This window comes from Mustela nivalis (assembly GCF_964662115.1).
Source record: "Mustela nivalis genome assembly, chromosome: 4".
Lineage (NCBI taxonomy): Eukaryota > Metazoa > Chordata > Mammalia > Carnivora > Mustelidae > Mustela > Mustela nivalis.
This window is the reverse complement of record NC_139023.1, coordinates 95,109,595-95,130,048: the sequence shown is the minus strand read 5'-3', so window position 1 is coordinate 95,130,048 and position 20,454 is coordinate 95,109,595. Positions and strand designations below refer to the sequence as shown.

Sequence of the window (20,454 nt, the reverse complement as noted above, 5' to 3'; positions counted from 1 at the left end):
TACATAGTGAATTTGAATAACTTATCTAAGGTCACAAAGTATTAGTTGGAAGAATTGGAATTCCGGGGCACCTGGATGGCTCAGAGGGTTAAAGCCTCTGCCTTCGGCTCAGGTCCTGATCTCAGGGTCCTGGGATCGAGTCCCACATCGGGCTCTCTGCTCGGCGGGGAGCCTGCTTCCTCCTCTCTCTCTCTGCCTGCCTCTCTGCCTGCTTGTGATCTCTCTCTCTGTCAAATAAATAAATAAATAATCTTTAAAAAAAAAAAAAAAAAAGGAAAAAGGAAGAATTGGAATTCCAACTGAGACAACCTGCCTCATGGCCAAAGCTCTGTTCTAACTTCCTTCCCACTCCAGATCATTAACGTCAACTCACTATACCTAAAATCTTATCAGTGGTCATTCACTCTCTTACCTGGCATTTATTCCATGCTATCAAATCCTGTTGATTCCTTCTCCCAAGGAGTTCTCTGATCTAGTCATCCCTTTTCATGATTTTAAGTCTCTATGATGTGACCCAATGTAATGTAGGGTGCCAGATGACCATTTCATAACTTCCCTACAACTAAACTAGCTTTTTAGTGCTTCACTTTCTCCCAACTAAATATTTTCCTGTTTTAACCAGTCTTTTCCTCTCCTAAGATGCTCTCTTATTTAAATCTTATCTATCCTTAAACTACAACCTTTATAATGCTTTCTCACACTACTTGAACATTTTGATTAGTACATTCTATGAATAACAATAGTGCTTCCTTTTTTTTTTTTTTTAAAGATTTTATTTATTTATTTGACAGAGAGAGAGATCACAAGTAGGCAGGGAGGCAGGAAGAGAGAGGAGAAAGCAGGTTCTCTGCTGAGCAGAGTGCCTGATGCGGAGCTCGAACCCAGGACCCTGAGATCATGACCTGAGCCAAAGGCAGAGGCTTAACCCACTGAGCCACCCAGGCATCCCAAGTGTTTCCTTTTTTTAAATGCTCATATAAGACATATTTTTATTAGTAGTACATACTTTTAAATCTCTTTGTGTTTTTATCGGTGATGCATTATAAAAGATGTGGTATGTGGTTTAAAACAAGTGAGGTCACCTCCTCTTGACCCCTGAGGGAAGGATCCCTCCCTCTAAATATAGAGGAGATAGCTGAGAACAGGACACCCAATATCATTTAACATTTAAATCCGTTTTCTTTCACTTAAAAAAAAGGCTTTTTAACTTGTGATACCTTTCACTTATTTTTTCCAAGTCCCCACTCCCTGCCCCTAGCAACCACCAATCTGCTCTCTGTATCTATGAGTTCGGATTTTGTTTTGTTTGGTTTAGATTCCACACATAAGTGAGATCATGCAGTATTGTGTCTTTCTCTAACTTATCTCACTTAGCATGATGCCCTCCAGGTCCGTGCGTGTTGTCCCAAATGGCAAAATTTCATTTCTTTTTATGGCTGACTCATATTACATTGTGTGTGTGTGCACGTGCAATTTTATTTATTTCTTATTCATTCATCCACTGATGGGTACTTAGGTTGCAGCATATCTTGGCTATAATAAATATGCTGCAAGGAATATGGGAGTGCATACAGCTTTCTGAGTAAGTGTTTTTGTTTTCTTCCCCAGAAGAGGGATTGCTAGACCATATGGTAATTCTATTTTTCATTTTTTGAGGCACCTCCATACTGTTTTCCACAGTGGCTACCCTAGCTTACATCCCCATTATTCCCACCAACTCTGTTACATTTGGGATATCATATGGAAATGCTTAGTGAGGCAATGATGTGTAAGGTCTGGGTTGGAAGTTGTCAAGGATAACACAGAGTTGACTTGATCGTAAATGTTTTTACCCAGTGGCAGCTGAAGGGCCCTATCTAGTAAAGCAAGGTTGGAACATAACACCAGACTTCAGTGCACTCAAGTTGTTTCAAGGGAAAGAGAAAAGAATAATACAACTGCTGCTAGTATGTATAAAATAAATTGCAGCTCCAGGTTCCTTGGTCCAAAGAAATATGTAATTACATGTTTGCTTATTTTTTTAAGTTTATGTATCAGAAATTCTTAATGCAGCTATGTGAGTGGGCTCAACTAAATTAGTGTGAGTTTTCAAAGTCATCATTCAAAATGGTAATGATTAGAAAAGTAAGAAGTTTTGGAAGTCAGTCTTTTTATATTCTCTTAGAAGCAGAAACAAAATTGTATCTGTACATCACCATATTTACAGGTGAATTAAAGATAGCTATTTTTAAAATTATAAACAATATTATTGACCTTCGAGATTCAAAATTTCATCTGAGGGACGCCTGGGAGTCTCAGTGGGTTAAGTCTCTGCATTTGGCTCAGGTCATGATCTCAGGGTCCTGGGATCGAGCCCTGCATCAGGCTCTCTGCTCAGTGGGGAGCCTGCTTCCTCCTTTCTCTCTCTTCCTGTCTCTCTGCCTGCTTCTGATCTCTGTCAAGTAAATAAATAAAATCTTAAAAAAAAAAAATTCATCTGACTCTAGCAAGAGCAGCTGCTGCCTAGTTTCTGAGCAATTCTTGAGTTCTCATGACATTGTACTTTGAGCTTATTTAAAAGCTCTAATAAGAATTCTCAGGCATCAGCACCCAACACCATTTTTTCCTGTGTCAGATCACACATAAGCACACAGGAAAGACATTCCTATTGGGATCCAGATCTTCTCTTGAAAGGAATAAATGCAACTATGCAATGAGACTTTGGAGGAACTTGAAAAGTTACCGTAATTTTTTGTTAAGTGTGTGATTGTTGAGATAATATTTACAAGCCAGACCTATTGTCTAGAGAACATTGGTTATCTACCTGGGGTTTGTTATGCATTCAAATAGACATTTGGTTGAGAGAAAAATCTCATTTTAATTTTTCAGGTTTTAATTTATTCATTTATTATTTATTATTGTTATTTTTTTTTTAGTGAACTCTATAGATTTTACTTGCTTTTAGAAGTAAATATAACTTTTAATATGTCTTCAAGGGAGTGGATAGCTACATAAATGGAAAAATGTTCTTTTAATAAACATCTCAGGATTTTTTTCACACAGAATGGCATTTTTGGGAAATTTGTGTTTTCTGCCTCACATCTCATGTAACTATGGTTTTAAAAATTTGTTGCTATAAAAATGTAAACATATGTGTTGCCTTTAGTCCTCAAACATTCATGATCTGGTATAATAATCTGGAAAAGTGAACTTGTTCTATGAGACTATTAGTTGTTTAAAATGAAAATGAAATCCTACAAACATCTGCTTGAGGAAAAGTATATTTGGTTGATTATATGATTAATTTGCAAAGAGTGCATAGAACGACAGCACGTACAAGAAAATTTTCTTTATAAAATATGCTGCAAAGATCATAGAGCTCTTCAATGAGAAAGAAAAAAAGTGAAATGTTTGTCAGCATTTTCATGGCACTTTAGATGAGTTAAAGAAAAGTTTATGGACAACATATATAATCCTTCACCAGATTTGAAATCTTGGCTCTTCCCATTTGTTAATGAGGAAATGGAGGGTTAGAGGGGTTTGGTAGAACTGGGTCTAGATCTCCTAGCAGAATGGGCCCAAGACCGTGGATAAAATGTAGTTGAATGTTCACATAAAAGTTTTTGAGTTGCTCCAGACTTCCCTTGCAAATATACTTGTGCACCAGAGGTTTGGGGTAAAGGTTAAATTAAATCAGGCCTGGAAGACACCTTTCTGGACACTGTGTGTTGAGGACTCTGTAAATTGTGAGCTCTTAGGGGCAAGAATGCTACTCTGGCATTATTAATTTACATAAGCACAGTGTCTCCTACTTAGCATAAAGCATGCGGTTAGTAAATGCTTGCTGAATGAATTCACTTGGTTGCTACTGAAGAGGTGAACAAATTCGGTTGGAGAAGAAGAATTTTCAGGGAAAAAAAAATGCCACTTACTTCATGCTTCTCAAATGTGCGTGGATTATCTCCTTTGAGAGCAGAGACCCTGCAATAGTGATAAGTTTCTCAGGGTCCCTATAATTGGCTTCTATTTCCAGGTTTCCTGGGGTGATGCCATTGGAGGGAGAGATAGCTGACATGGCAGAGCTAATGATGTTCCAGACTGAAAGACATGCAGACTGATAGACTCTCACAAATATAGGGACATCCCCGTGGATGGAAAGGCCACAGCAAAAGCATAGAAGGAGTCACGGGGCACCTTGTGTACATAGACGGACACTTTATGTAGGCAGGAGTAGCCAAAGTGCATGTTGGTCATGAAGCAGCAGTGACACTAGGTAAAAGGGACATATACTCCTACAAGTTTATGGTATGAATGAGCTACTCAGAACTTTGAAACCAGATAATGGATAGAATTTTATCTGGGTGAGGCAGGTAGATAATAAAAAAAGTAGTCTGATACCCATTGGCTATCATGATCTACCCAGGTTCTGAACCTGGAATAATTGCAAAGAAATTACTTAACTGTTATTTTCCATTTCATCGTCTCTGAAATTGGAAGAAAACATTTATTCAATCATGTATACATTCACTTAGTCACTCATGGTGGTGTATGAGACACCACCTATGTACCATGCACCCTCATTTTTAGGATGACAATAAAGATTCAAAGACAACTACAAGGCCTGGCATCTGGCACAAAATAAATGTTCAGTGAGTGGTATTAGTGTTTTGTTTGCCTCCAAGGATTCCAGTGCCTTTGTTTAATGAATGTGAATATGCAGCCAACCTGTTCCATACCTGCCACCCGTTAGAATTCTGAGCAAGACTGTCTTCACACTAACCTCAGCAGCAGTTCCTCACAAATCATGGATTACAGAGCTTTCATCTAAACTTCCAGTTTAGACCAGAGTGTTAAAAAGAACTTCATTTTTAAAGTCATTTTTAATTGAGGGTGGGCCACTCATCATCCAATGAAATCTTCCATTCTCTAAGCATGGTCTTCTTTGACCAAGCTGCTCTCTGAAAGGAAGAGAAGATTTAGATTTACCCCCATCAATTTAGAATCCCTAAAGCCGGCACAAAGATTCATTATTAGAAAAGTCATGATAGGGGCGCCTGGGTGGCTCAGGGGGTTGAGCCCCTGCCTTCGGCTCAGGTCATGATCTCAGGGTCCTGGGATGGCCAGCATCAGGCTCTCTGCAGGGCAGGGAGCCTGCTTCCCCTCCCCTCCCCGCTGCCTGCCTCTCTGCCTACTTGTGATCTGTCCAAAAAAAAAAAAAAAAAAAAAAAAAAAAGTCATGACAAACAAGCATTTTTTTTGTATTTGTATTAGAGTCCTCAGATTTCTGTTAAAAACGTTACTTTCTTTATCCCTAAGGAAGAAATCATTGTGATAACGTTCTTTTGTCATTATAAATCTCTCAGTATACCCATTTTTAATGCCAATTAGTTAAAAATATAATAATAGCTCTGATTTCGAGTTTGTCAGCCCTTCTATTTCATAAGCTAGTCTTTTCGCTTTGTTTAGCAGACCATAAGGTGAGAAGGAGTGTTTGTTGCTGACACATGGGATGTTGGGGATAGGGAGCTCCAAATAAACAGCATCCTTGACGGTTTTGTTATAAGACTAAGAAATTCAACATGAAGTCTAACCGAACTTTCCTTCTCCTGCTGCAAACCTATGCTGGGTCCATGGCCCCCGTCACCTACAGAACGGCTACACGCCTCTGCACCAGGCCGCCCAGCAGGGCCACACGCACATCATCAACGTCCTGCTGCAGCACGGGGCCAAGCCCAACGCCACCACCGCGGTAAGCCAGGCGCCGCCGCCCAGCACCACGCCGCCGCCGCTGCCTCCTCCTCGCCGGCCCCGGCGGCCCCTTGTCTGAGCTGGGTTCAGACACACGCCCCTTCGATAAGGCCCCCGCACTCTGGAAAGCCCGGGAATTCTGGAAGGGCTTTCCAGAAATCAGCGTGACTCTCCGGCCGCGCTTCCCGGGGAGGGAGCGCAGTCGGCCTGACTCGGCCGTCTCTCCCGGGAGAGTGGGGCCCTGCGCCGAGGCCGCTGGAACGTGCTCTGCTCGCAGCTGGTGCTCAGATGTGAGCGCGAAGGCCGCCCCCCCACCCCCGCCCCTGCTCCCGCCCGGCCTTCTTAAGGGAGCCCGGCCCGCGAGGCTCCTGGCTCAGACAAAGCTCTTCGGGATGTGGAGCCATTGAAATGTAAACTAAGCGGTGCAATTAAACAAACCGGGGTCCCCCGTGGCCCGCGCTGGAGCCCGAGTTGCTCGCTTGGGTTATTTTGCTGCACGGCGAGCTTCTGCACAGCTGTAGCTCAATGCGTGACCGAGTTCCCTGGGGTGACGTCCTACCTGCAGCAGATGGCCTGACCTCTGACGGGGAGTAACGGTACTCGGTTCTGGCTAAATCATTTTCGGAGGCAGCGTCCGCAGTTCACGGGGTCCTTTCCTAAACACAGTGCAGTATCTTGTAGAGAATGTTTGACAACCTCAGGGTTAAAGCGTCAAGTGCTTCTTATTAGAAGAGCAGGCAGATGCAGCTTGTTGTGTTACCATGGTGACCCGGGCCATAGTCTAAAGAAGTTACAAAGAGATTCAGATGTAATGGTAAAAACTAGTGATTTTCCTAAGCTGTGCCTGGTTTTGGAAGGAAATGCTGGCTCAGGCGGAGCAGCCGGTGAGCTCATTGGCTCGCAGCGCGGTCCTCCCTCTCAGTTCTCCCTCTTTCTCTCTTTCATTGCACTCTCTTCAGAATGGCAACACCGCCTTGGCCATTGCTAAGCGTCTGGGCTACATCTCCGTGGTCGACACCCTGAAGGTTGTAACAGAGGAGATCACCACCACCACCACGGTGAGTAGCAGCTCGTGGGCGTGGGTTCCACCGTCTTGGTTTTCAAGCTACATACTTTTGCGCTTACAAACTATGTGGAGCTTTTGGTTTGGAACTTTGGGTGAATGTGTGGTACACCATAGAGGAATGCAGATGTAAGTGCATTGACACAGCTAGTGGGGGGGGGGGGTTGGCTTTCTTTCCTTAACATAAATCCATGTAAAATATAAACATAATTGTATACTATTGAGTTCCTTTTTGGGAATTTTGGAATTTTGGCGGCGGTGGGGGGTGCCGGGCGCTGCCTTGCCCTTTCACTGTAGTTGGGTGTGACACCTACTTCTGGCTAAGTGGTAGGACATCCAGAGCAAATCTTAGCCAGGCCAGCCTGTGGAAGGACCCATAACCTCCTCATGCCATGCTAACGATTGGGCCTAATGCATTCCCATGAGAACGGTTCCTCCTTCCTTCTTATTTCTGATTATCATATTTTTTAATTGAAAAAGGGAGTTGGTTGTACTTAGTAGGTCAGCTGCATCTGTATCACGACAGAGCATATATTTAAAATTTTTTATTTTTGCTAGTTGGGATATGATTGTTGATTATTTTGGAGGAGCAGGGATCATTGATGGCCTTGTGGGAGAATGAAGTCTCTGGGACTAATGAGTCCTAAGGCTCTTGTACCATTCGGTTAAAGCAAAACTGAAAGGAGGCTGCCCCACAGGGGAACTCACAGCTGAAAGAGGAAGTGCTGTTCTCTTTCACACTTTTTATTAACTTCTTTTTTTCTTAAGCATGAACTCTAAGAACAACAGCTCTTTAATTTCTCTTTTTAAAATAGAAACATAGGGTGACGGTGGAGCATTAGATGTGTTCTTCAGAGACAATAAGATCACAAAACAACATAAAAAGTCTGAATGGGGTTCTAGTAAATGCCTTAAGTAAGAAAGGATATGTGTAGAGTTTTAGAACACTTGTTTTTTTGGATAGATACGTGGAAAAAGAAAGAAATTTTATTCTTCCGACTGACACCAAGTTCCTGTTGACACTGAAGCAGATGGAATATAGTTGGTTTGATACGAAATTTTTAATAGAGTGGAGTATGATTTATTAATGAACTGCAAGACATAGCCTGAATTTAGATGGGAGAGAATAGTACTGCTTGTTTTCTCAAGCAGAATCTTAAAACGTTTGGCTAATACACCACAATATTTTTTAAAGATTTAAAGCATGGCTTTAATAAATTATATAAGAGAAAAACAAGTCTTGTCACTACCCATCGCTATACTTCTGAGTTGCTATATATGGCTGAATCTTAATGACCTTTTCTTACTGTATGATTTTTTTATACCAGGAAAATCTTCCTATTAGGAACCTATACATATGTGTCTTTATTTGGCATCTTTGAAACAATGTGAAAATCACAAATTAGTGAAGCCTGTAGTGGCAAGAATGGCCAAGTACATCTGTTCTTAGAAGTTAGGTTTTCCGTAAACTTTTCTGGTTATTATTTGCATACATTTTTATCAAGTGACCACTAGATGGCAAGCTTGCATCTTTTTTGCTACTTGACCTGCTTTTCTTCCATTCATTTCATTTACTAATCATTTCTCCAATATTTATTGGATATAAAATATGCTCTGAGCTCTGTGCTGAGTGGTGAAGAGTCATCAGTGGTGAAAACATTACCCCCCCTTCCCCCAGCAGCTTGCAGTTTAGTGGGAGTGGAGAATGGGACTTACGTTTTGTAAGAAAATAAATTCTTCTTTAACATCACAAAACTATGGAACTTACATGTTCGGTTTCAAATAGATCCCAGGCTCATAAATATTACTTGGAGGGAATTACTTTAACTATATAGATCTATTTGAAAAGAGAAACAATTAGCTTGCTAAATACTCTGACTAAGCAAGTTCAGATATCTTTCAAAAATTAGACATAGAGTCATATCTCTGCCACATCTAGCTTTAGTGGAATACAAAAACTACTTTTAGAACTCCCTGTGAGCTTTTCTTCTGTTCTGGTAGCTATTATTCTCTACCCTGCCCAGCTGAGCATTTCCCCAATTAAAAACCTCTATATTTAGAAGTCAAGTTTCTAGGTAAAAAGCCAGCAAACAAATATAAAATAAAACATAATGGCATGTTTGCTTTTAGTTGGGGTAAGAAGTCATTGCCCGTATTAACTAAACAAGTACCCACTTTTTCTAAATGGGTAATTGTATTGGTAACATGTTTTGATGCTGCCCTGTTCTTATTTTCTGCCTCTCTTAGAATTGATTCTGCTCTTAGAATTGTTGAGTTTTATTGTTTTGTGAAATTGAGTTTCGGGTGAAGGATTGAAAATATGGACTTACTCCTGTCTCTTATGTGGGCCTTCTTGCTTTGCACTTTCTCTCTTTGGGAAGAGATTTTCATTCATACTTTTTTTTTCCATAACGATATTAATGGTATTAAAAATGAGTATTTAGTGATTACAGATATGGCAGGCATTGAGGGTAGATCTAGGTTTCAAATTTAGATTGTGAGATTCTAAGGTCCGTGTTCTTAACAACTCTGACGTTACTGATCTTGACTTTACTAAATGTAGTTTAACATGTATTTTGTGAAAGAAGTGTTTTCACCTAGTTTCTATAGAAATAGTTTTCTATTAAAAACAACCTTTCTAGGGGCGCTTGGATGGCTCAGTGGGTTAGGCCGCTGCCTTCGGCTCGGGTCATGATCTCAGGGTCCTGGGATCGAGTCCCACATCGGGCTCTCTGCTCAGCAGGGAGCCTGCTTCCTCTTCTCTCTCTCTCTGCCTACTTGTGATCTCTCTCTCTGTCAAATAAATAAATAAATAATCTTAAAAACAAACAAACAAAAAAAAACCAAAAGAAAACAACCTTTCTAAAGAGTGCTTTTTGTTTCTTTCCATGGAGGCAATAATTCAATATTACTTTCTAAAGTGAATTTGGAATTGCTCACTGGTGGTGGGCTGATAATAGCACGCTAGACAATTTAATAATTATTTGAAATTAATAAAATTAAATTTAGTTTGATGTTATTACCACTTAAGTATAATAGTTAAATTACAGTTACACAACTAACATACAAATCTTACATCACTAGATTTACACCGTGTGCCTTTGAGCAGCCCTGTGAGTTTTCTTTCATCAAAGAAAGTTTCCTGTGCTAATCCTTCCGAAGTTCTTTACCCCACAGTGTGAATAAAGTCATTGTGTAGAGAGAGGAGAAGGCAGCAGTCTGTACAGGAGAAGCCACTGCTTCAGAAATTTTTGAGACATTTTGGAGTTGTGGTTTGTTTCCTTAACCTTTGCTTTTCTAACTTTACTTTGGGGAACCCAGCAGGCGCTGTGAGGTGGTTTAGCATTCTCCCAGGATCACATTCATTGCGCGTGTGCTGGAGTGGGCGTCAGAGGGCAGAGGACACATTTCGGGCAGCAGAAGCCACCAAACTCAATCGCCTCCTAAGGCAGTTTGGAAGACCGAGATGGGGCTCCTCCCTCTGCTTATTGATCAGCCGTCATTCAGATTTTGTATTATTTGCATAATTTTAAAATGATATGCTTTAAGTTGCATATAATCACTGACATGTAGACCCAGAATTACTGAAATAAAATAACATCATAAATTGCTGAATAAACTACTAAAATAAAAATGACATTATAGTTCTATTACCATTTAAACAATGGAGAAATTTTTGACAGTAAAGAAAATGTACATATTCGAAGTCTTAAATTTTATCCGATGCTGTAAATCAGTTAAAATGGGAATCTTAGAAATAGCAATGCAGTAAATACACATGAAGTCATCGGACACCTTTTGAGGTGGTGTCAAGATCTTTTCTTTGAGTATGGGTCCAACTGACTAGAAGGAGGCTAAAAGATCATTCTCACACAAAGAACAGCAGTATTACATAGTATATCCTACTATATCCTATAATACATATATCTTGACAGTATTCATCGTGTGTGTGTGTGTGTGTGTGTGTGTGTGTTTAAAGATTGATGTATTGTTTTTTAGAGAGTGTGCACCAGGGTGGGAAGGGAGAGAATCTCTAGCAGATTCTGCATCGAGTGCAGAGCCCGTCACCAGGCTCGATCTCATGACCCTGAGCTAAGGACCTGAGCCGAAATCAAGAGTCAGACACAATCACCTGAGCCACCCGGGTGCCCCACATTCATCCTGTGTATTATCTTAAAGTGACATTATACTGAGGGCAGAACCTTTTTAAACTTTCAACATATCTTTTTTTTTTTTTTTTTCTCGTCTGCTTTGTCTTAACCACACCTAATTGAGTACAAATTATTTTTGGTGACTGACCTTTGTTGAGGTTCCCAAACCATTTACATTGGTTTTTGTAGAAAAATGTTTACACACTATTTCAGTTATTACAGACACTCTATTAACATGTACCCTTGGTATAAATAGGTTTGTGAACAAAACCAAATTTAGCCTGTCACCCTACTGATGGGAGCCATTGTGTGTAGACCTTAGTAGGTGGCATATTAGCCACGATCACTCATCACGATGTGGTGAATTGGTGAGTATGTGATACAAAGGAAATGGTTGATGAGGGGTGTGGGCTAAGGGGAGGCCAGTTAAGCCCACTGTTGTGTGAAACAAACCAAATATCTATTTACAAAACAGCATGTTAAGGACTCATGTTTTATTTTTTACATCTTTCCCACATCGTGATAATATTAAAACTCTTTATTAAGGCTTCCATCTATCCTATCCTATTTATATTGCCGTATTATCTGATTTAATTACATACTATTAAATTTGTGCATAGTACACTACCCATTTTAACTTTAAATTGGTTTCTAATCTTGACTATAGACTCTTAGATTCTGTAGCAGACAGTTGCCCATGATCATTTAATTATATCTTTGTTTCCCATGTACTATTTAGATGCATTTTTGTAAAACCATATTTATATTTTGATAATCAAGTTTTCAAAGTTCACTGCACTTTAAAGAAAAGATGTATTTATTTCTTATAACATTACTCATAAGTGAGAAGAATTATTTATCATCTACTCAAATATTTATTGATGGCCTTCTAAAAGGTCAAGCACTACATCATGAACAGATGCTTGCTGTTCTTACTACATTGCATAGAGAGGGCATTTTTACTCTCTGTACAGAAAAATATCTGTGACCAGTGTGATCACTGTGTGTTACTTTTTCTGTTGCCACGAATATTTGCTGGTAATAACTTTGATAGTATTCAATGACCAAACTAAAGCAATGGTATTTCCAGTCTTAGAAATTCCAGTCCAGTCTTAGAAATTCGAAGAAAATATAGTCCTATTATCCATGTCCGAAAATATAAACAAAGTATATCAGGCAATATAACTTAATCATTTAGAAATATTTCCATCACTTATTTTCAAATAGAGAAGCATCCTCTTGTGGAATGTTTCCTGTGAAGGGCAGATACTCTAGAACATCTCCGCAAAATAAACTTCCTGGTGTAGTCTAATATGGTAGCTATCCCTTCACATTTTTGAATCATTTTATTTACACTGAAGATCTTATAAAAAGAGTTTCAGAAAATGCTTAATGGATTATCATAGCTTAATAGGACATCCCTGTCTTTCCCATATTTTAAATGCAAATCACTTTCTGCAGTTTATACACTTTTCCAAATGGGTTGTGATTTGAGCTGCACAATAGATCCATCTGAGCAACTGTTTCACAGCTGAACTCACAGGACTCTGACTTAATTGTCCTGCCATGGTATCAAAGTAATGGAGTTTTAAAATCTTCTCTAATGATTTTAATATGCAGCTAGAGTTAAAAACCATGGATACGGAACATAAGTCTTAATTTATCCATGTTAAATTTGTAAGCTAATTACTATTAAAATAATTAAATGAGGGGGGCGCCTGGGTGGTGCAGTCGGTTAAGCACTGGCCTTGGTTTCACCTCAGACCATGGTCTCAGGGATGTGAGATTGAGCCTGGCATCCCGCTCTGTGCTCCATGTGGAGTCTGCTTTAGATTCTCTCTCGCTCTGCCCCCATCCCCCCCGCTCATGCACTCTCTCTCCCTCAAATAAATAAATTAATTTAAAAAATAAAATAAGCCATACAATAGTCTTCTTAAGTTTAACAAATACTTATTGACCAGCTATTAATATCTAGAATTTTGAATGGATGCTTTTGTCTTTCCTAAAGTTGAGTTTGTTTTCAGTAAATAAGACATTATGGAATTATTTAAATACCATAATCAACATTTGGGAAAGCTTTACTCTCCAATTGTACCTTCATCCAGAGAACATGAGAATTCCCTTACTTTCTTGGTTTCTTCCCATTCTTGAACTGGTTTATCACCCCAAACAATATCTGTTTAGTTGTTGTGTGGATTTCACATATATTTTGCCTAATTTTGTATCATTGATTTTTTCAATATATATTTGAGAAGCACCTGCTAGATTTCAGATTCTTTGGAAACAGACCAACTCTTCAATGACTCACTCTCATGTGGGAGCAGAGAAGGCGCAGACCGCTGTGTGTGGTGTGGTGTCTCCCATGTCGTGACCGTACACAGCAGGAGGCAATCACGGTGAAACAGACTCATCAGGGAGGATTGGAGAATGTTTCTCCAAGGGAATTACATCTAATATGAGCCAAGAAAAGGGGAGAAAAATATTTCTGGTAAATGAAGGAATAGATGGAAAAATTTTGAGGTGTGAGAGACCGTGACCTGCTAACATGGCTGTAGCATGAGGAGAGAGGGGAGGTCTCCCTACCTCTCCTTACTACATCACCCAGCTCTCCTAGGCCATTTGCTTGTTTTCTGAGGAAATGGGGAACCACTGAAAGGGTTCACAGAATGCAGTATCACATTATGATTTCATCAATCCCTCCTGACACACAAATATTATACAGGTAGATGTGAATACATTTTCAAATTAGTTGAATTTCCTCATAAATCTATTTGAAGTTCTCTACTGCTTTCTGAAAGAAAAGAAATTGGTGTCATTCAAAAAAGTCTGTAATATCCATGTAGCAAAGCTTAAAAACCTAAGATAACCTATTTACTGTTGTATTTTAGTGACTTTAGTTGAAGAGTTGACTTATTTTGAGAGATTAGATTCTTAGAATTCCCATAATGGTGCCAGTCAGTGCACTTACTACATTTTCAGTGCAGACATTAGAGATAGGAGTTTGAGACTTCATTGTCTGTAGGTGGTATTTGAAGTAGTGTGATTTTTTTTTTTTTAAATCATTGTGGTATTCCTGGTGTCTAAAACAGTGCCTGGCATGTAGTAGGCACTCAAAATGTTTCCTGAGTGCCTGAATGACTAAAAAGTTCAGAGGATCTTAAGTTACAAGAGGAATTTAATACTGAATTATAATGATAATAATGATGTTATACTAGCTGACATTTATTGAGGGCTAACCTATTTCAAGCACTGTCCTTAGACCTCTTGTGTATATTATTTCATTTAATCTTCAAAACAACTTTATGAAGTAGCAGTATTATCCCTCTTTTATAAATGAGAAAATTGAGGTCCAGAGAAATGAGGGAACTTGTTAAGAATTGATAAAGTTAGCGTTTGAACCCAGGCAGCCAGTCTCCAGAATCTGGTCTCTTAACCTTACATTGCATATCAGGAATGGAAGGCGGTGGACTCGACAACTCGGGAGTGCCTTTGTGAAGGGGAATAAGTAACAAACCAGAATTATAGACCAGTGTAATACCAGAAGGATGATTGACTCTCTACTCTTGGTCCTCTGATCCCAGAAAAGATGCATCACATTTTCTGCCCAAATAGTTTGTCTTGCACATTGTTTACAACTTCTTTTCCAAAGGCTTTGTTTTTAGTAAATTACTACACTCATTGCTTCTTTTTAAAACTTTTCTGGAGACATTACTCAGTTCATTTTATGGAAGTCCTGAAAACATTAACCTGCTTTCTCAATATGATTAATTAATGCCATCATTAAAGAATTTATTTTTCAAATAGGAACTCAAAATAATGAACTGTTTTATCAGTTATTTTTATTACCATATAATGTATTATTTGCCCCAGGGGTACAGGTCTATAAATTGTCAGGCTTACACATTTCACAGCACTCACCATAGCACATACCCTCCCCAATGTCCATAACCCAGCCACCCTATCCTAACCTTCCCCACCCCCCAGCAATCCTCAGTTTGAACTTGTATGACTTCACTGGAGTCAATGATCATTTATCTTCCAAAAGAACAAATGAATTTTCATGAAAGAGAATAAGCTCCCAAAACATACATGTGGGGAGATGAAATGCTCAAGGACTTATGGCTTGCTGATGCTATCCACGTGACCTCCTCTGTGATTGCTTTCTCTTTTGTTTGATTTTAACTTGCATATCAATATTTTTTTTTCTTCCCAGACTATCACTGAAAAACACAAGCTAAATGTTCCTGAGACGATGACTGAGGTTCTTGATGTTTCTGATGAAGAAGGTAAGACTTTTATTTGGTCTTCATTGTCTTACACAAAGGCAAGCAAGCTATCCTTTTTCTCTGGAACTAAGCTGGTACCGTGAGTGTGGGTGACAACCTCTTAACATTTCAAGTCACTTTTTCGCTTCTGTTTCAAAACATCTACTTTTGTCATATGGGGAAAGAAGATAGTGATTTGTCCATTTTCAATGGGTATTATCTTTAATGTCTTACTAAGTAATGACTGGAAAAGGGGAAAGACGCTGGAAATTGGCCATATGTTAGAAAAATCTACCTGATAATACAATTATTATTAATACATGTTTTAATTATGTTAACATGCTTTTTTTATTAAAATGCCTTAAAGTGAAAGACTTTGAAGTATATTCTCAATGGTATATTGAGAAATCTGTTTCTGGTTGGTTCAAATAATCAGAATAAATTTTAATTCCAGAGGAGAGGAGCTTAGATAAGTTTAAAAATAACATGTAAGTCATACTAATTCAACGTAAGAATTTGTTTAAATCATAAAACATGCTCTGTATAGCTTTAGAGTTGACAAAAATTTTCAAAGGTAGTGGATTTCAGACGTTGTGAAGTCTGTTGCTCTAACGGGAGTACAGGGGACTGCCTGGGGTGGGGATGGGGCGTTGTGCTGCAAGTCTGTCCCTCCACGAGAGTTTCCAGCTCCCGACTTCTACTTCAGTTAGAGGAGTTGACTTTTCTTGAACAAAAAAATCTGCCAAAAAATCATGAATGCAGCAAATGAGGTACGTAGCCAAATTTCCATAGTACAGCTTTTGGTCAAATGTGTATGTTTGAAAGACTATTGCCGTAAAGAATTGTACTAGTTAAAACTTGCCACACACTGGAGAAGGTCCAAAAGCTTCCCACTGTAGACAAAGAGAAACTCTGCCAAGGATTAATCTGAGGGAAAGAGCAGCCAAAACCCAGCAGCAGAGTGCACACAGCACACACCAAAGACTCTGAAGCATCAGGTCCTGGACAGTGGATGATCTCTTCTTAATACAGCATTGCTTTAAGGAGCAGGGAATATAACAGGCTTTCTGCAATGCAGAAGACAGAGATCTAGACAAAATGCCAAGATGGAGGGACTCATCTCAAAAGAAAGAACAAGAAGAGAGCACAGCCAGAGATCTAAGCAAAACAGATTTAAGTTATACCCTGAACCAGAATTTAAAATAACAACCATAAGGAGACTAGATGGGTTTGAGAAAAGCATAGAAGACACTAGAGAATCCCTCACTGCAGAGATAAAAGAACTAAAAAAATGAGTCAGGCTGAAAAGAATAGCACTATTCTTAATGTTAATTGCTTTTATTGAGAAATAGTAAAAGTAGATTTTTAGGTTCTTCAAGATATAATCAGAAGGTGAAAATTTACAAGGAGATGTCATTATCTGGAACTAGTTCGTTCACTCTTTGGTAACAGGTAGTGAGTTATCTTGGCTTTTGTGAGAGCTTAGGACATGAAGGAGCAAATGTTTGGTCACTGGGTTATTAAAAGTAAATTAATAATTGTCAAAGTTAGCATTTCAAGTATTATAACAATTTTATGTTCCTTCCTAATACTTGCCAGCTAATTTTAGCATTCATATATGCACATCACATCTTCTTTTGTGGGATCATCTTTTTTAACAGCCCTTAAACAGTTTGGTGACAACTTTATTGATGGGGAAGCTCTTAGTGATTCAGGTACCTTGAGAGGAAGCTATTGGAGTGAAAGCTTTGCTTTTCATTTTTCTTAACTGGAGAGAAGCAACTTGCTTAATATTTAAATGTGCATGCCTAATTCTAACCTGTTTCTTTTGAAATAGCATGTGTGATGTGGATGGAGTTTTATATGTATGCACGTGAGCTTGTAGATTTTATTAACTCAGAAACTAAAGCCATAAATTGCTTATCCTATTAATGATGTTGCTGCTGTTGTTGAGACCTATTACTATAATTAAATTACCTAATGAGCATCATACAAATATTTTGCCAAAACTAATCTCTCTTCTAAGAATACACATTTAGAGAAAAAAATAATTCTTTGTAAGTTGACATTTAACTACCAGGAACCTGTTAAAACTAAGTTAGACTGCATGACTGAATAAACTTCATATCATTCTTGGCTGAAGATAAGTTGTAGATGTGATTAGAAATATGTGTAATTGATAGTTATCATGTGATTCTTGAAGGTAACTAGGAATAAAAATGAAAGCCCTTAAAATTATGTAGGAGGAGCTTCAGCATAGAGGGGGAAAATGACTGATATAAAATATTCTATCTCCCAAGAAGGATCCAAGGTATATGTGGTATCACTTGAAGCAGATCTCTTCCATGAACATCTAAATTTATAAATCAAATAAATTCAAGTGATTATTTAATTTAAAAATAGTTTATTTCCTAAATACTTGTTAAATAATTCCAATGCCAGTGCCTTCAAAGTATTGAGTGCGATCAAAGAAATTCCATTTATATGAAACAGTTTTGGGACCTGCTCATTGCCTAATGTAATATGTATGTATAATATCCTGTATGCTTTTATTAAAACTGTTAGAGATTAAGAGTTTTTAGTGATAAAAGGTCTTGTTTTGAGAGGAATATTGGCTATTGATCAAGAATATCTTTTATGGTGAGAGAAGCTTTCCTTCTTTTAGACAGCCAAAATCTTAGTAACATTCTTTTCCTCAGAAAGAAATTCAAGTTGAATAATTTTTATGTATAGGGTATATCTGAGTATTGTGAAGTAATTTTTAGTGCAAAGAATTAGTATAAAGAAATTCAGCTTTCATATTGCCAAACCATTTAATGTTTTATGGGCTTCAGATATTTTCATGGAACCTGTCATTCATAAGGACAAAGTGCAGCCACATGTATTTTGAAGGTATTAGTCAATTCTTTCTTTCTTTTTTTTTTTTTAATTTACAGCTCTTTTTTTTGATAGTTGTGAGTGTTATCAATACTCAAAAGGATGTTCAAGCCAAGTACAGCTGTCCTTTCAGGCTAACTTGGTAGAGTAATCGGGATATCCACCTGTGAATCCAATCAACCGATAGTAAAAGTGATTTTACTAGAACTGCTACCATTGGGGAATCAGAGGTGAACACAGTACATGTCTTTACAAAACATCGATGGAGAGATAATGTAGAAGTTAAATGAAGTAGAACAGAAGACACTATGTCACCCACTTTTCATATCTGCCTTGGAAACTAAAGTTGGAGAGACGCAGTGCAGTCCCGTGGACTTGCTGAAACTGAGAGATTTATAGGAAAGTGACACAGGTTTTCGAGACACAGTGCCTTTTAGAGGTTTTAGAGACACACTTCCACACAGTGTGAAGGCCCTGAGAGGAGAAAGTGCATGAGAGAGACACAGAGTAGCAAAATAATACAGTCATTTGGTTTGGCTCATGCATTAAAATATTCTGGACTTCACTGTTGAATGTTTGAGTTCTTACCTGAAAAGTCTGGGAAATGACGACATGTTAAACATTTTGAATAATGATGGAAACAAATCTGATTATCACAAAGATTAAACCAGCAGTGATATACTAAAGGAGTGTATTAGGAAGAAATTGGAAGGAGGCTCAGATATTTTGACAGAAGAGAAAACATTTACTAAACATCTACAAAGCTAGGGGCTTTGTCTCATTTAATCCCCAGAGCATCCACATAAGCTAGGCTATAGATTCCCCCTCATTTTTTTTTATTAAAGATTTTTATTTATTTATTTGACAGACAGAGATCACTAGTAGACAGAGAGGCAGGCAGAGAGAGAGGAGGAAGCAGGTTCCCTGCTGAGCAGAGAGCACGATGCGGGGCTTGATCCCAGGACCCTGGGTTCATGACCTGAGCCGAAGGCAGAGGCTTTAACCCACTGAGCCTCCCAGGCACCCCCCTCATTTTTTTTTTTTTCAGGTGAGGAAAGGCTCACCTGAACAGGAGGAGACTAAGACTTAAACATATTAAATATTTTGTGCCACAGCACATGGCCATCAAGTTGTGGGTGGGGAATGTAAAACCCAGTGTGAGAGCCGTTATAATAGCTCAGTCAGATTATATATAAGTCCTGGTGGGACAACATGGTGGAGACATGGAAGGAAAAGATAGAAATGGGAATTCAATCTGAGAATATGGTACCATGCATACGAAAAATGCAGCTGCAAATGTAATCCTGTACGTCTTCATAGGATTATGAGTTGATCCCTACCTTTGCTGACTCAGCTCCATGGCAGTAAGTTACGTGGTGGGGCTCAGGGGTGATAACACTTACATAGCTAAAATACCTGTAGAAATGTGACCCATGTGTCCCCTATACTCAAAGGTTTGTGTGCGAATGGTTTGTACAAACTTCTCCACCGGTTCTCTAGAATGATGAGTACTAATGGTAGTCAAGAGAACTCCAGAATGGCTGAGTGTTATGATGAAATGTACAGGAACCATCCATTGTCTCCTTTTGTCACACTTCAGCTGTGAACACTTGACAGTGGGCTCCTCCTCATGTAATATGAGTCTCCTCGTATTACATGACAGATTCTGCAGCCAACTATTTCTTTCACTTTCTCATAAATAAGAATAGAGCTTATCTTCCCAAATGTTAACAAGTTGGCTGTTTTTTTTTTTCTGGAAATAATTTAGATTTATATGCAAACCAGGTAATGCCTGTGGCTTGGTAAACCAATTCATAGAATTGATGTTAGAATTTTTTTTCTCCCAGAAATAAACAAAGGGGGACCCCAACTTACTTGACTCATAAAGTATGGCCATATATAGACTTACCAATTACATAAGAGGAAGGAAGTAGTAAGAACAATTAAGTCCTACAAATCTTATCATAAAATGTTTGATCTTATTTGATCACTATTTAGACACTGGTTTTCTTTCTGGACTTTTCATCATTGCTTACCATCACGAACATTTACTTTTGCCAAGTTACTTCACGTAGTATTCTCTAAATAAGTGATGTGTATTCCTCCTTCATTCTCACTGTTTTTATTGCCCTCCATGACCCCTTACACATGAGCCTCTCATCTGAAGTAGCGTCAATCTCTGTCCATTAAAGTTGAATCCAAACAAATGATCATCTCTAATATCCTTCTTCAGTGACTCCTTCTCCAGCTTCACTGGAATTTCCTAGGAATATCACAAGAAATTACCACAAACTTGGTGGCTCAAATTTATCCTCTCACAGTTCTGGGAGTGAAAAGTTTATGGTGGGACCATACTAACCTCTGATACTCT

The 20,454-nt window shown here is 38.6% G+C and overlaps 1 protein-coding gene and 1 long non-coding RNA gene across 51 annotated transcripts in view; one reads left to right on the top strand and one right to left on the bottom strand.

The window, feature by feature from the left end:
• Positions 1–6,760, bottom strand: part of LOC309863310 — a 28,811-nt gene extending 22,051 nt beyond the window's left edge. The window contains exon 1 of the long non-coding RNA XR_014310988.1: positions 6,287–6,760. This is a non-coding gene — a long non-coding RNA (uncharacterized lncRNA). The remainder of the gene's footprint in view (positions 1–6,286) is intronic.
• The window catches only part of ANK2 (ankyrin 2), a 661,731-nt gene that overhangs the window by 571,557 nt on the left and 69,720 nt on the right, over positions 1–20,454 (top strand). For all 50 annotated transcript variants that reach the window (XM_082727947.1, XM_082727904.1, XM_082727928.1 and 47 more), the window contains 3 exons: positions 5,630–5,728; positions 6,687–6,785; positions 15,155–15,227. In XM_082727947.1, coding sequence (XP_082584073.1) covers positions 5,630–5,728; positions 6,687–6,785; positions 15,155–15,227 — 271 coding nt within the window. The remainder of the gene's footprint in view (positions 1–5,629; positions 5,729–6,686; positions 6,786–15,154; positions 15,228–20,454) is intronic.